The following is a 14,244-nucleotide window of genomic DNA, read 5'->3' on the forward strand; positions in this document are numbered from 1 at the left end:
CAGTAACATTAATAGCAAGTACTGAAATTTCATTATTATTATTAGTGCAGTTCTTTAACAATTAATCTGATTTTGGTAACCCTTATTATTATTTTTTTTAAATAAATTGTTTATAAACTTTCATGAATAAAAATGGTCAAATTTACATAGCAAGCGTTAGAAAGTCGCTATCAAACCTTATACGCTTGCCTATTCATACGGAATAAAGTGAAATAATTTGTAAAACATATGTCTAATTGGGATCTTTAAGAGAGAAGAAAATAAGAATTTGAGAAATTAAAATTTCAGAAATATGTGGATTCGGTAAGTGTTGGACACTTGTATGTTTGCGCTCATGAGTTAGCACACTGACTTCAGATATTTAATTTTAGTAAGTATACTGTAGTTAATGACCACGTTATGGGCGAATCCGTGCTTAACAGATTAAAATTTCATTAATTCATTTCTATATAAATATGCATCGCACAGGTACAGTAGGAACAAATTTAGATTATTGGGGCACACTGGTCTATTAAAATAATAATACAAATTTGCTCTGTAAATTTTACAAATATGTAGATTCGTACAGTAAATCTGTACCCATTTTTTAATGCTAACTATACTCATCAGGTAATTACATATGGTGGTTATAAAAAAATAAATAAAAAAGAAGTTACTGCGTATTCCTTGCTGAAAGCACGGTAGCATTTAATAGCATTTTTTTCTGTGCTAAGTAGTTCCGAAAGTGATAAAGGTGTAAAAGTGTTCATACCTTTATTTACCTTATTCTGTTGTTAACTCATACTTAGTAAATTATACATTTTATGCTATATATTCAAAACAGAAATTCAGTTTTCTGTTTTCGATTAACAGTGCACCAGTAAGCAATAGTTTTTATTGTAGAATTTGGGTATAATTTGTAGGACGTTCCAGCAAGTTTAGTGCAAGAATGGAAGCAATTTAGTTTATAGGATACACAATTAACTGTTCTGATTTACTACTCTGGGCTATTTAATTTATTTTCACGCTTAACCCTGTAGTATTTAATATACAAAGGAATATTCAACTCCAATAAAGCAAAATTTTAAAGATTTAAAAGTCAACAGGTCTGTTAAATGAATGAACGTAGCCGTGTATGCCATAAAATATAATTGAACCTAAGAGAGAGGGTTGCAGTAAGGAAAAATCTCATAACACAAACTACTGTGTTCATCTGTACTAGGTGACCACCTAAACCTAGTTTTTTTTCAATTCATAACCTACAGTAAAGATATAAACTAATTAATAAAATAAGTATTATATTGAAGTAGTGCATATTTGTACTTAATCGTTTCATTGTGGTTAATGATAGCTTATTAGCACAAGTATCATTCTTTCTTTCTTTAGGGACTACTGGAATATTCACAATAACAACTAACTCACAGCTGTGATTCTCTTGAAAGCCGCTAATGACGGATTAATCTCCCGTTTTTGACGATTTATCTTAATCTGTTGATTTGTAGAAATAAACTTCAGCTCAGTGTTGGCGCAACACGTTATCCTCAGTTCGATGATTAACTTTAGTTATATTCCCTATCCACACATTAATCCTCGGTTGGTTCAACTGAGGCTGTGTCCAAAAGATACAAGTGCACATTTGAAGTACGCTTATTTCCGGAAGTGACGTCACCTAGTGTGCGTCAAAAGGTCCAAGTTCACAAGTGTGCGAGTGCATAGTGCGTAGTGTGCGAGGATGTACACTACGTTAGTATACTTGTGTGCTTAATATGGCGATTTCTCGTAGAATGACCTAATAAAATTTTAATAGGCATATTCTTAATATTTTTGTTTAAGTAAATATATTTGTGGACTGATTTTATAATAATTTACTTGATAAACATACAAGTTAGTGATTTTACAAGTCGAATATAAAAATATTACGCAAATAACAAATGTATTTACGTTATGTTCTTTGAGTATGCAATAGAATTTAAAATAGTATAGGGAAAACAAACAAATAGTTTCTTTAATAATGCTATAAAGACATTTGTGCTTAAATATTACATGGTTTATGTAGCTTAATTGAAATAGTTGCACTATCGGTAATGCGGCTATTTGCACGTAAATGACAAATTTTAATGGTGTATGAATATATTAAGTTCTAGCATAGTATACATAGATTATTCATTTCTCTATAGCTACAGCTACAGCCGCAGCCGCAAATGTTAATTCATAGACACATAAGCCTAATTTTATAGTTTTGATTCTAAACGAATTCCTTTCAACGATACCATATTTCCTTGCACTTGAGAGAGACTGTAATATACCAATTACCGTACATTGTGTATTTTTGACAGGTACCGAAAAGTGAAATACAGATCAAAAATTCCTTTCTCCACATTTATCAAAGATTTCACAAATTACTCCTGGTAAGTCTTTACTATGGCCATTTCATTTTTTTTATTCTTCGATTTAGCGATTTGATCTCTTGGTTCCGGTTTTAACAACTTACCTCTTCACCCATATACTGTATATAAGGTAGTAGGTAGGTTGGTTCCTTTTTGTACCAAAGTATAATATTTAATTCACATAATATTGACGAGCGAGTGTTAGCGAGTGAAGGCTGGTTGGAACCCCGCAGAGCACTTTCTTTTCCGTCTTCGTTACGAATCGGTTCATTGAACGATTCATTGAAAGAAATGTCCAAAGTAAAGACTTGCCTTCCTCTTAATTCATATAATCCCATTACTGTACCCAGTATTAAAAGATTATGAACAATAATTTCTTCCGTATAGTTGAACAATGAGAGCCATTACATTACATACTGTATTTTTTTCATAAAACCGTCTCTTAATTTTCATAAAATTCTTATTATATTTTTAGTAGTTTATTTTACGTTTATATTTGGACGAGGGGATTTGTTTCGTTACTGAATAACCATTTTCACAGTGGGAAGCATGTAGGAGAGTATATTTCAAGAGAGATGTAGGGCGCCGAAAGCGTAGTAAAATGCACGTAAATGTTGAAGTGTATACAATATACAGTCAAGCAGGCTTATAAGATAGTAATCTCACTTTTTTTTTTGTTATTTTTACCATACTACTTTCATTAGGGTTATTCGCCTTGAGTATGTATTATCCTTATAAATTGGTATTTCATAGCGACATAATAGCTTTTTTCTGTAATTTTGGTCCTCATGTTGTTCAACTTTACCATTTCTTTCCTTGTCATCCTTCTATGTGTTAACTTTTGCTGTAGATTAAGAATACGGAGACACTATTTGGATGATTTCCAGGTAAAATCAATAAATTCACAGTGAAAGAATAACATCTAAGGAACTTCAATATTAGCGCAATATGGTAGAAAGAGTTCAATCAGTATGCCTGAACTCAAAGAATACAGTAGAACTACAACAATTATACTGTCATTGTTGTGAAATCTACCGTACAGGAAGCAATTATACTCAGTATCAACCCTCTCCCAAAGTAGTTTTGTGCCACATTATTGTAAATACCGCTCCCCTCGGTGTCCTAACGCTCTTGCACGTTGCCTACTTTCAGTTGCAATAAAATTCCTAAACTAATTCGCAAAAGTGTCTTCAGCACCCTAATCACCAGTGCTACTCTTCTTTCGGGAGATTATTAAATATTCCCTCCGCAAGCATGCCTAATAAAGTAGAATATCGCCAATAGTTTAGTGTTTTTTATGCTGTTACGAGTTTATTGTGCACATAAGACAACGCACACATATATTATATATGTATTGCATTTATGCTCCGCTCTTGTTAATCTGCGCGTGAAATACCCAAAATGACAAATATTTGCAGGCACGGCAAAGCTGAAGCTGTTGGCATACATGAAAAAAACTCTTAAATCATTTTATGGTTACCCCATATAGTCAATCTGTACGGTTTATTTATCTTTAATATAACTGGAAAGTCATTCATCTAAAGAAAAAAAAGCATGCTAATTTTTTCTAGTACGCGAAATTCTCCCTTCTTTTGTCATCAATGTTCCATATTCCACCACAACGAGGCGCTGTAAGCAAGTGCTGATCAAAAGCTAATTTTACGAAGTGTACACTATTTAGTGTGCACTCCATTTGTAAACTTCGAGTGTGCATCCTCGAAGTGTGCACTATGCACTTTTGGACACGGCCTGAGTATCAGTGTTTCTTTTTAAAAAGTCCTCTCTCTCTCGCTCGCTCGCTGTGTTCCTAGATTTCTTTGTAAGTTTAAAATCTCGTTTCTGATGTGTTCCTGGGTATTGGTGTCTGTAATTGTCGAAACATCGGTTGAGGTTTTGACGTCCTTTCTATAGCGAAAATATCTGAGATGTGACATTATAGAATTTCACATATATTCGTCGATATGTTACGCCTTCTTGTAGTGGACAACATCGTATTCATAAATTTTCTCGGGGGTACTACCGTTTTCCCCACTTTCTCATTCCATCAATTATTTCGTCGTTATTCACTTACCTTAATAATTGTTTCCTTTAGCTTAAAGGGCATAATCGTGGGACGTTAAACTGGAAGTGTTTCTTCTTTTCTTTCTTTCTTGACGACAGTCGGTCTGGTGTGTGTTGTATGGTCATTTCAAAGTATTAACTTTCCAAAGGATTGCCTCTCGAAAATAACGAAAGTCCATTATAATTGTGTTCCGAAAAGTTGCTGCCTGCGTGAGGTGGATCAGATAGGTCGTTTCCTTCAAAAGCCTGTTGGCGTACTTCCCACAAAATAGTTGGTCGCAGAAAAAGTAAAATAGATTGAAAGACTAATGTGCCTTAAAAAAATGATTAGATAGAACATTTACAATTTCGAATATCAAATAAATTAAGAAATAAATAATTCGTAACAGAGTAATTGCTAAATTGTTTTCTGATTCTGATATTCATTGGGTGTACACATTACAAGATCTATCTCATAGAGCTATTTCCTGCAAGATTACTTAAACCAACAAGTGAAATACGCATAATCCTAAAAAATCATCCTTTATTTAGTTTTCTGTCCAAAACTGATCTTAATAGCTATTTAAACAGTATTTTCTATATTTTTATTATGACCAACTAATCGATTTAGAACTTTGTGCATAACTTAGGGCCAAAAGACTGGAACTCTTTAATATTTTACCCGTTTCTGTAGGTCATAGTCTATCAACATGCTAAGTTTGATCCCGATCGGATTAGTTGGGTGTATGTTATTTTTTTCTCTCTCTTCGAAAATCTGACTCAAAATTTGACCGCCCATAACTCTGGAATGGAAAGCCTGAACTACATTTTTTTTACACTCTTAATAGCAGGTCACGGTTTGCCCGTATGTCAAGTTTGATTCCAAGTGGATGAGTTCGATTGGAGTGGTACGTCATATAGTTTCCTGGAACATCCAGGAAAAAATAAGTGATTGACGAAAGGTATGTATTGGGAAACCGCGCGCAGGTTTGCAACACATTACCCGAAAGGAGATTATGTATTGCAGCCCACGATGGTAAGGTTTGAGACGGAAAACCTAGGCCTGCTATAGCAGATATATTTGTAATTTGAATATTGCTATGAACTCTTCTATATTGGCTTTGTATTGTTTATTATTCTTTAATGTGTGTGTTTATTTCAGACGTAGATACTTGTTTAAAATGTGTCCAAATTATGAGATATCATGTACAAATATAAGTAGACTAAAATATAAGTAGATTGGACATAATTATAGAAGTACTATTATCAGATTATGACGAGTTAGGATGAATTATGAATTATTATCGCATCCGTTTTTATTAATTAGCATGTTCAAATTTACAGATATAGCTTTTAAAAGGAATAATATTAACAATGTCTGCACTGTGGTACTAAGAGAACCATATTCCCGTCTACCGGACCTTTTAACTTTTTTTAAAAACTCTTTTTCACTATATTTATGGTGCTTATCTACGTAGAAGCTTACAAATGTTATTTCGCATCAACCTATCTTAATCGAAAGGTAAATGGTAGCTTATGGTAGCTTCTTTCAATTACGTTGTTAATTTGTTTTTAGTGATAGTGCTTCACTATATGGAGAATAACAAGAGAGTTTTACTGAACATTTGCCATCATAACTTAATTTGAACGACTGTGAAGTAATCAGTTTGTTTAATCTCTTTTCAGGACACGTCGATGGCAGTCCTTAAAAGCTTAATCTTGCGTTGTTATTCATTTCATGGTTGTGAGTACCTGCTGAACTTCTGTACGAACCTCGCTCGATATAAGCTCTCGACGTTGAAGTTCCATGATAATTGGGATGAAACAACATCTTTATTTGATAAGACTACTGGAAAGCTGTTGGTTACATTCCGCAATGTGCATCGAGTAAGTATCTTAAGAGTAAGCAATACTGAAAAGAAACATCATAGTTGTGTTGCGTTTTCCGTTGACAGATATTGTCGTAAGTACCTTCTTACTAGATGGCTCTATTGTTTAAGAGAACTGTTTATGGTCTGTACTCGTCTACCACCCCATCCCGCGGAAGCTGTGTCGCAGGACCCATGACTCATAAATCGGTCGTTTACATATATATCTATCATTTTTATAATGTATCATTTTTATGTCTTCCACTCCCCCCTTTGGAATGCTAAGGGGGTATTGCCCCCATGGGGGCTGAATTCGGATTTAAACAACATCAGGAATGCTGTTAGTTAACTTTGCGATGCTGAAAATTATTAACTCGACATTAATATCGCCGTTTTTGATATTTCTATATGTCACCATTTCAATTCCCCGGGTACTGTAACGGCTTAAATTGGGACATCGACAGTATCACTATTTGTCTAAGTGACCCCGAAAACTATGAATTCGACACTAATATTGGTCATTTTCAACTATTTTTGCATGTCACCATTCGTTCCATCAGGAGTACAGATGAGGGCTTAATTTATATTTAAGTAGCACCGGAAGTGTCACTGTTCATATCAGCGACTCCGAAAAGTGCGGATTCGACACTAACATCGGCCGCTTTTGACTATATTTCCTCTTCTACTTCTCATAGGTGTGCTCGTGGTTTTACCGTCACTGGGACATAAATTTCGATTTACAGGACATTAGAACTGTCCACCAATCCGCTCATGGACCCGAAAAGTATGAATTCGACACTAATATCGGTCGGTCGGTTTTGATAATTTTTATATGTCTCCATCTGCCACTCTGCCTCAAGTGTGCTAGAGGGTCTTACATCGACAGTTTTCTTTTCTAGATTGTAGGTAATATTGTATCAAGTTTGATTAAAATTGCTCCAGGCATTCCAGACTTTTGCTGAGACATACATACATACACACACAAACACCCACCCACACTCAAACACACACACGCATATTTTATATATATATATATATATATATATATATATATATATATATACAGGGGCGGATCCAGGATATGATCAAGGGAGGGGCTAAACCATATTTTGCCGTTTTATCCAGTGTAAAGCAGGATTGAAGCCCATTTTATCCAGTGTATATCTGAGCGTCAAGGGGGGGGCTATAGCCCCTATAGCCCCCCCCTTAGATCCGCCACTGTATATATATATATATATATATATTACAAAATGCCACCTAAAGGCTCAACAACTCCACGCGATACAAAGGCGTCAAGTCCATCAAAAGAAGACTTTATGAAACAAATTTGTAGTGAAGTGAAGGCAGCAGTACAAACACCGGAAGTAACAAATGTGATTATAGAAGCTATTATTGAGACAGTAACGAAAGTTGTGGTGCAGAAACTAAAAGAAACTATCGATTTTAATACAGAAGTAGTAGAAGAAATGAAGGCTTCAGTGTCAGAGCTGAAATACAAGTTGACGGAAAAAGAAAATAGAATCGCTTCTCTGGAAGAAAGTGTAGTTGAACTTGAACAATACCAAAGGAGAAACAGTATAAGAATTTTCGGAGTGCCTGAAAAAGAACAAGAAAATACAGATAACGTTTCCTTGTCAGTCTTCGAGACTAAACTAGGAATTAAACTTGAGCCTACGGATATCTGCAGATCTCATAGATTTGGTCCTAAAGTTCGTGGCAAAACAAGGCCTATTATTGTTAAGTTCACGAGCTACAGAAACAGAGCTTTGGTCTTCAGAAACAAAAGGAAACTAAAATCCAGCGGAATCACCATAAGAGAAGATCTGTGCCAGTCAAGATTACAACTCCTTAAGATGGCGACAACGAAATTCGGTACAAGGGACGTATATACACAGGATGGGAAAATCGTCATCATAAAAGACAAGGTAAAGCATTTCATAACCACAGCTAAGGAACTTCAGTCGGTGTAATTACACAGAAGAACAAAACTGGGAAGTGCTTTTATGTTTCTTTCTATTATTATTATATTTTTATTTCACTAATATTTTTTTTAACCAATGGTTAGTGCCGTCCTTCTTATAAAGTGCAAGGCAGAAGTACTACCTCTGTGTGTAAAAACTGACTCCCCCTTTGTACATTATCTCGTTTTGACTGCTTTTATTACCAGCAACTTTCTGTGCAAAATAACTTACTCTTTAATATTCATTATGTGCAGACAATCATGCTTAAAACATTATTACGAAAACGTTTGCTCGAAAATGGACAATAAACTGGAGCGTGTTTCATATATAGTGAATATCTTATACGTTGTGTGCTTATATTCTTTATTTAGTGAGTGTGTTGCATTGTATCTAAAATGTTATAGTGTTGTTGCTTGTGGTTTCCATGATCTGTGCCCCTTTTCTCAATCTAAGCCACCGACGGAAGCCCTTGTTCATTTGCAGCCTGACTGCAACTGTACTGTAGATACTCACAAAATGTCTCATTACTGCTTTTTACGTTCTTACTATGTAATATCGTTTAAATTGTTTTATTGTGTCTTAAGCTTACTAAGTATGAATTCTCGGGAAAATGTAAGAAGTTCAAAATATCCTACAAACTTCTGTCTCATATCTGAGGTAAGTGCCAGGAGGATAATCACTGGGTTAGATATTATAATATACATAATACGTACCGTATGTCATAAATGTAACTATGAGTACGACTATGGGTAACTCTACTGGACATTCTCATATTCTTGACCTCTCTGTTATTAACAGAAACCGTGCTGTGGTATGCACAATACCTGCAGATGTCAAAAGAAAATTTACCGTTATGCATGCTAATGTTCGCTCACTTCTTCCGAAAATTGATGAAGTAAGATCTCTTATCGCTACGAATGAATGTGCTATATTTATTGTAACTGAATCATGGTTAGATAAATCTGTTAATACTGAACAAATGGATGTACAAGGGTATTCCGTTTTACGACAAGACACGGGCAGGGGTGGGGGGATAGTAGTATATTATCTTAAAAACCTAGAACTTATGACTTTTGCATCCAGCTCTGGTGACGGATTAGAGAGACCAAACATAGAATTTCTTAACTTTACTGTAAAAATAAACTCTTATTCAATAGGTTTTGCTGCATTATACAGATCACCCAATATATCGTATACTTCACTATCAATTATTGAAGATACTATCAATTATAGAAGTTGTCATCGAGCTCTATCCACAGGTCGATTCTCTGTATTTAATTGGCGACCTGAACTGTGACCAAACTTGCATAAACAAACCTGAAACGGTATATTTAAACTTAATATTAAATAGGTTAAATCTTATTCAAATAATTAATGAGCCTACTAGGATAACTGAAACAAGTGAATCTTTGTTAGATGTTATTGTTACTGATAACAGAGACAGACTGGCGTTGCATGGTGTTAGTCCCCCTATTGGAAATTCTGATCACTGTGTTATATACATGGTTCTTGATATTAATAAACCGCCTAGCCCGAAACCTGAAATTCTTAGCTGTCGAGATTATGGTAGTTTTGATGAAAATCTTTTCTTTAGCGATGCTCAATACATACACTGGGAAAACATTGAGTCATTTGAAACAATAGACGGTAAGGTCTCCTTTGTACAGGACGCATTAACACATATATTCGATGTACATGCTCCTATTAAAAAGATCAAGCTTTCTAAAACTAAACTCCCATATCTCTCAAGTAATACCAAGCTATTAATGAAATTGCGTGATCGAGCACATCTCAAGTTCAAGCGTACCAAAACCCAACAAGATTGGGAAGAGTTTAAAAGGCTTAGGAACTTTACAACGTCAGTGGTTCGACAAGAAAAAAATTGCTTACTTCTCTTATCGTATTAAAAACTGCACTGCAGTTAAAGACAAATGGAAAATAATACAAGAGCTGGGTCTTTGTAACAGAAACAATGATGTAGCACTTTCCAGTGAAATCAATGATCCAAATGTTATTAATGATCATTTCGTCAGTCTTCCTGGTTTGCCTCCTATTAATTCTGAGAGAGTTGACAATCAAACTAAGAAATTTCTGTCTAAAAAACATCCACAGCTACAGACAACATTTCTATTTAACCCAATAAATGAATCCGATGTGAGAAAGGCGGTACACAGCATAAAATCTAACTCAGCTGGCCTTGATGCAATAAGCACTAAAATGATCAAATTAGCGTTGCCATTCATACTATCACCTCTAACGGAAATAATTAATTATTCACTAGTTAACGGCTGCTTTCCTACTGCCTGGAAAACAGCAAAAGTGGTACCGCTACCAAAGAAACCCCGCATAACTTCCTTAAACGAGCTACGTCCAATTAGTATCTTACCAATAATGTCAAAGATCGTAGAAAAATTAGTAAACCAGCAATTATACGACTATGTAAATCATAATAATATTATCCCTATTATTCAATCCGGTTTTCGTAAGCATCATAGTACTGTCAGTGCGATGCTCGAGGTAACAGATGGGATATTAAACGCAGTTGATAACTCTCAAGTTGCAATCATAGTCCTCTTAGACCTAACCAAGGCCTTCGATCTAGTTAATCATAACCTGTTGTTGGCTAAACTAAGGTATTATAAATTTTCTGATACCGTCATAAACTGGATTGAAAGCTACTTACTAGGCAGGAAGCAACAAGTATATCTTAGGACAGCTCAAAATCCCTTATCTTCGGCACTCGTTATAAACAAAGGAGTACCTCAAGGATCAATCTTGGGTCCCCTTTTATTTTCTATTTACATTGCTGATCTCATAGATTCCATTAAATACTCTACTGTGCATTGCTACGCGGATAACACACAACTTTGCATCATGTCATCACCACAAAATATTGAACAAACTGTAGAACTTGTTAATAGAGATTTGACCTCTGTATCTGAATGGTGTACTGATAACGGTCTTGCCATCAACCCAAGTAAGTGTATATTTACGATTATAGGAACCTCACAACAGTTGAGTAAAATCAAGGCATCGGATCTAAAAATAAAAATTATGGACACTTATATTTCTTACTCTACCCATGTGAAAAGCTTAGGACTCATATTGGATAAGGAACTAAACTATAATAATCATATATCTACTCAGTGTAATAAAGCTATTACTTTATTACGTCGACTTTACAAAGCCAAAGACTTTCTATCTCAGTCTATGAAATTATATCTCATACAAGTTCTTGTTTTACCGTTATTAGACTACTGTGACGCTGTATATGGACCATCTCTCTCTGTTTACAATTCTAAAACTATACAGAAAATACAGAACTCGTGCATTAGGTTTGCCTTTAACTTAAAGAAATTGGAACATATCCTACCAGTGCTAAATAGAAACGACATTTTAACAATGTCGAGAAGAAGGTACCTACGCTATAGTTGTCTGATATATAAAATCCTTAAAACTCAATCCCCACAATATTTATATTGTAAATTTACAAAGCGGTCACAAATTCACTCTCATGTTACGCGTAACAGTGAGAAATTCAATGTACAAAGACTTAAACTGAAGATAGTGCAAGGATCATTTTCTAGAGCAGGTCCGAGAGTATGGAATGCGATACCAAAAGCTCTCACGGAAATAAAGTCATTTAATTCATTTCGAAATTCATTAAAATCACATTTGATGAAATCCCAGCGACTGGCCTCTGGCACTTACGACATGTACAGTTTTATGTAAGAGCTTAGCTAAATCCAACAATATCGATACTTTTTATTGCATATGTCACTTGTTTATTTTCTGATTTATTCTTTTACTTGTATTTTTTAAAGTTTTTTTTCTGTTCCTTTTGATGTGTAATGTTTAATATTGTATTCTTTTGACAAGGGTTAGGTGGTAGAGCAGCCATGGCTGAACCTCGCCCGCTTCAATAAAGACATTTTCATTTCATTTCATATATATATATACAGTATGGCGCTAAATTCGTTGTACAAAAGCAGAGAGGTGATTCCTGCGAGTAAAACAAATAAAAACTTCTAATAAACATAGGGCGGAAACCGCGTCGTTTACGTGTTATAGGCTGACGAAAGCGTGGGAAAACGAACTTAGTTTATTTGTGTTTCGTAATGTACATACTCGTCTGTCATTCTCCCCAGTATCTTTTCCAACCCCTTCGTGGCTAAGCGACGTTAGCGTATGCGACTTTTGCATGAAAGATCCGGGTTCGATTCCCGGCGGGAGGTCATGTGATTCGGATTCCACGTTGATCACTTTGTCCAGTAGCTACTCGAACGGCATGCTAATACACCTCGCTTCCTGTCTCGTGTTCTCTTCACAGATGAAGCTACGTTTCCCGTGATGGAGTGTTCAATACTCACAATGAACATTTGTGATCTGAGACAAACCCACACGGAACGTCAACACTTGCCCATCAGAAACGGTGTTCTGTGAATGTTTGGGCAGGAATCGTTGATAATTATCTCATCGGACCGTACCTACTACCACAAGGCTTGACCAGGTGGGAGTATCGCATATTTTTGAAATAGGTTCTGCCTGAACTATTAGAGATTGTGCCACTGGCTGTTCGTCGAAACATGCTTTTTTATGCACAACGGTGCTAAAGCACATTTCGCTGCGGAGATGCGAAATTTTCTCAACGCATTCTTTCCGAACAAATGGATCGGCGTAGAACGACCAGTGTCTTGGCTACCTCGCTCACCAGATCTTAACCCCTTTGATTTCTTTTTCTGGGGCCATATGAAACAACTAGTCTATACGACGCCTGTACAACCAGAGTGGGATTTGTTTTCTCGAATTTTTGGTGCTACCTGGAGTATTAGGGAAACGCCAGGAGTGTATCAACGCGCCCGCCGGTCCGTTCACCGCTGCTGTAACCTTTGCATTGAAGTGGCGGGTCGAAACTTTGAATACGTTTTGTAGTGACAGTTCTGACAACCATCCTCTTTTAATTTTAACAAAGACTCTTCTCTGTACTTTGTTCCCTACAATTCTCTTCGGTATGCAGTCCCGCTATACGATTTGGGACAAGAAACATCAGCCTCTGTTACAACAAATATCGCAAGTGGAATGAATGTTTTGTTTCACGTCAGTCAGTTTAGAACATTAATTTAAAAAAAGAACGTATGGTAGCTGCATTTATCTGATGAACTGATCAAAACAAATGTGCTCAAACAGTTATGTGTATTATTATTATTATTATTATTATTATTATTACGAGCTTTTTAGTTGTCTTTTAATAGTGGTTCTTGTTCAGTTCCTGTAGTAGTAAAATTGGAAGCGTTTTCAAAAGCGTTGCGATATCATTAATATGAGCACATCAGCAATCGGAACTTCTTTATCTTCTGTTACTTATCAGCTTGTGTTGTACATATTTTTCACATTGTAGCCACGTGACGTTTCCAGTGAATTCTTGTACAACGTTTTTACTAGTACTTTTTGAGGAGGTATGCAACCACGCACAGTGATTATTACCTCATCCGCCATCTTTTAATCTGCGTGTATGAATACTGATCTGCCAGGTAGTATTATTTCTAGTCAATGAGGCGTCTTTTACATGCTCGTGTCCAATCAATTTACTCATAAAATGTCCGGGAATCCCTAACGTTCTTTGGAGAATCCCTTGCACCGCCACTGCACAAATCTAAAAGCTGCACATTTGGATAGAGCAGGTTAGGATCCTTTGACGATATCATGCCGCATCAAGTCTACGCTCAATGGTTAGTAAAATATTTAAGTCTAAAGTTCGTTTTCCCACGCTTTCGGCAGCCTATAACACGTGAACGACGCGGTTTTCGCCCTATGTTTATTAGAACTTTTTGTTTGTTTTACTCTCAGGAATCACTCCTCTGCTTTTGTACAACGAATTTAGCGCCATACTGTATATATACAGGATGGCCCATTTTAATCTTTCCACGGATATATATATCGAAAAAGGTTGAACACAAATGAACCGAAGAAAACCTCAAATATGCAATACCGTTGGGCACATTAAGCGGT

At 35.7% G+C, this 14,244-nt stretch overlaps 1 protein-coding gene across 1 annotated transcript in view; it reads left to right on the plus strand.

The window, feature by feature from the left end:
- The window catches only part of LOC145688235 (uncharacterized), a 257,031-nt gene that overhangs the window by 191,695 nt on the left and 51,092 nt on the right, over positions 1-14,244 (plus strand). Inside the window, exon 5 of the mRNA XM_081762150.1 lies at positions 6,093-6,293. Coding sequence (XP_081618276.1) covers positions 6,093-6,293 — 201 coding nt within the window. The remainder of the gene's footprint in view (positions 1-6,092; positions 6,294-14,244) is intronic.

Source organism: Thermobia domestica, chromosome 6 (genome assembly GCF_964235325.1).
Source record: "Thermobia domestica chromosome 6, izTheDome1.hap1.1, whole genome shotgun sequence".
Classification (NCBI taxonomy): Eukaryota; Metazoa; Arthropoda; class Insecta; order Zygentoma; family Lepismatidae; genus Thermobia; species Thermobia domestica.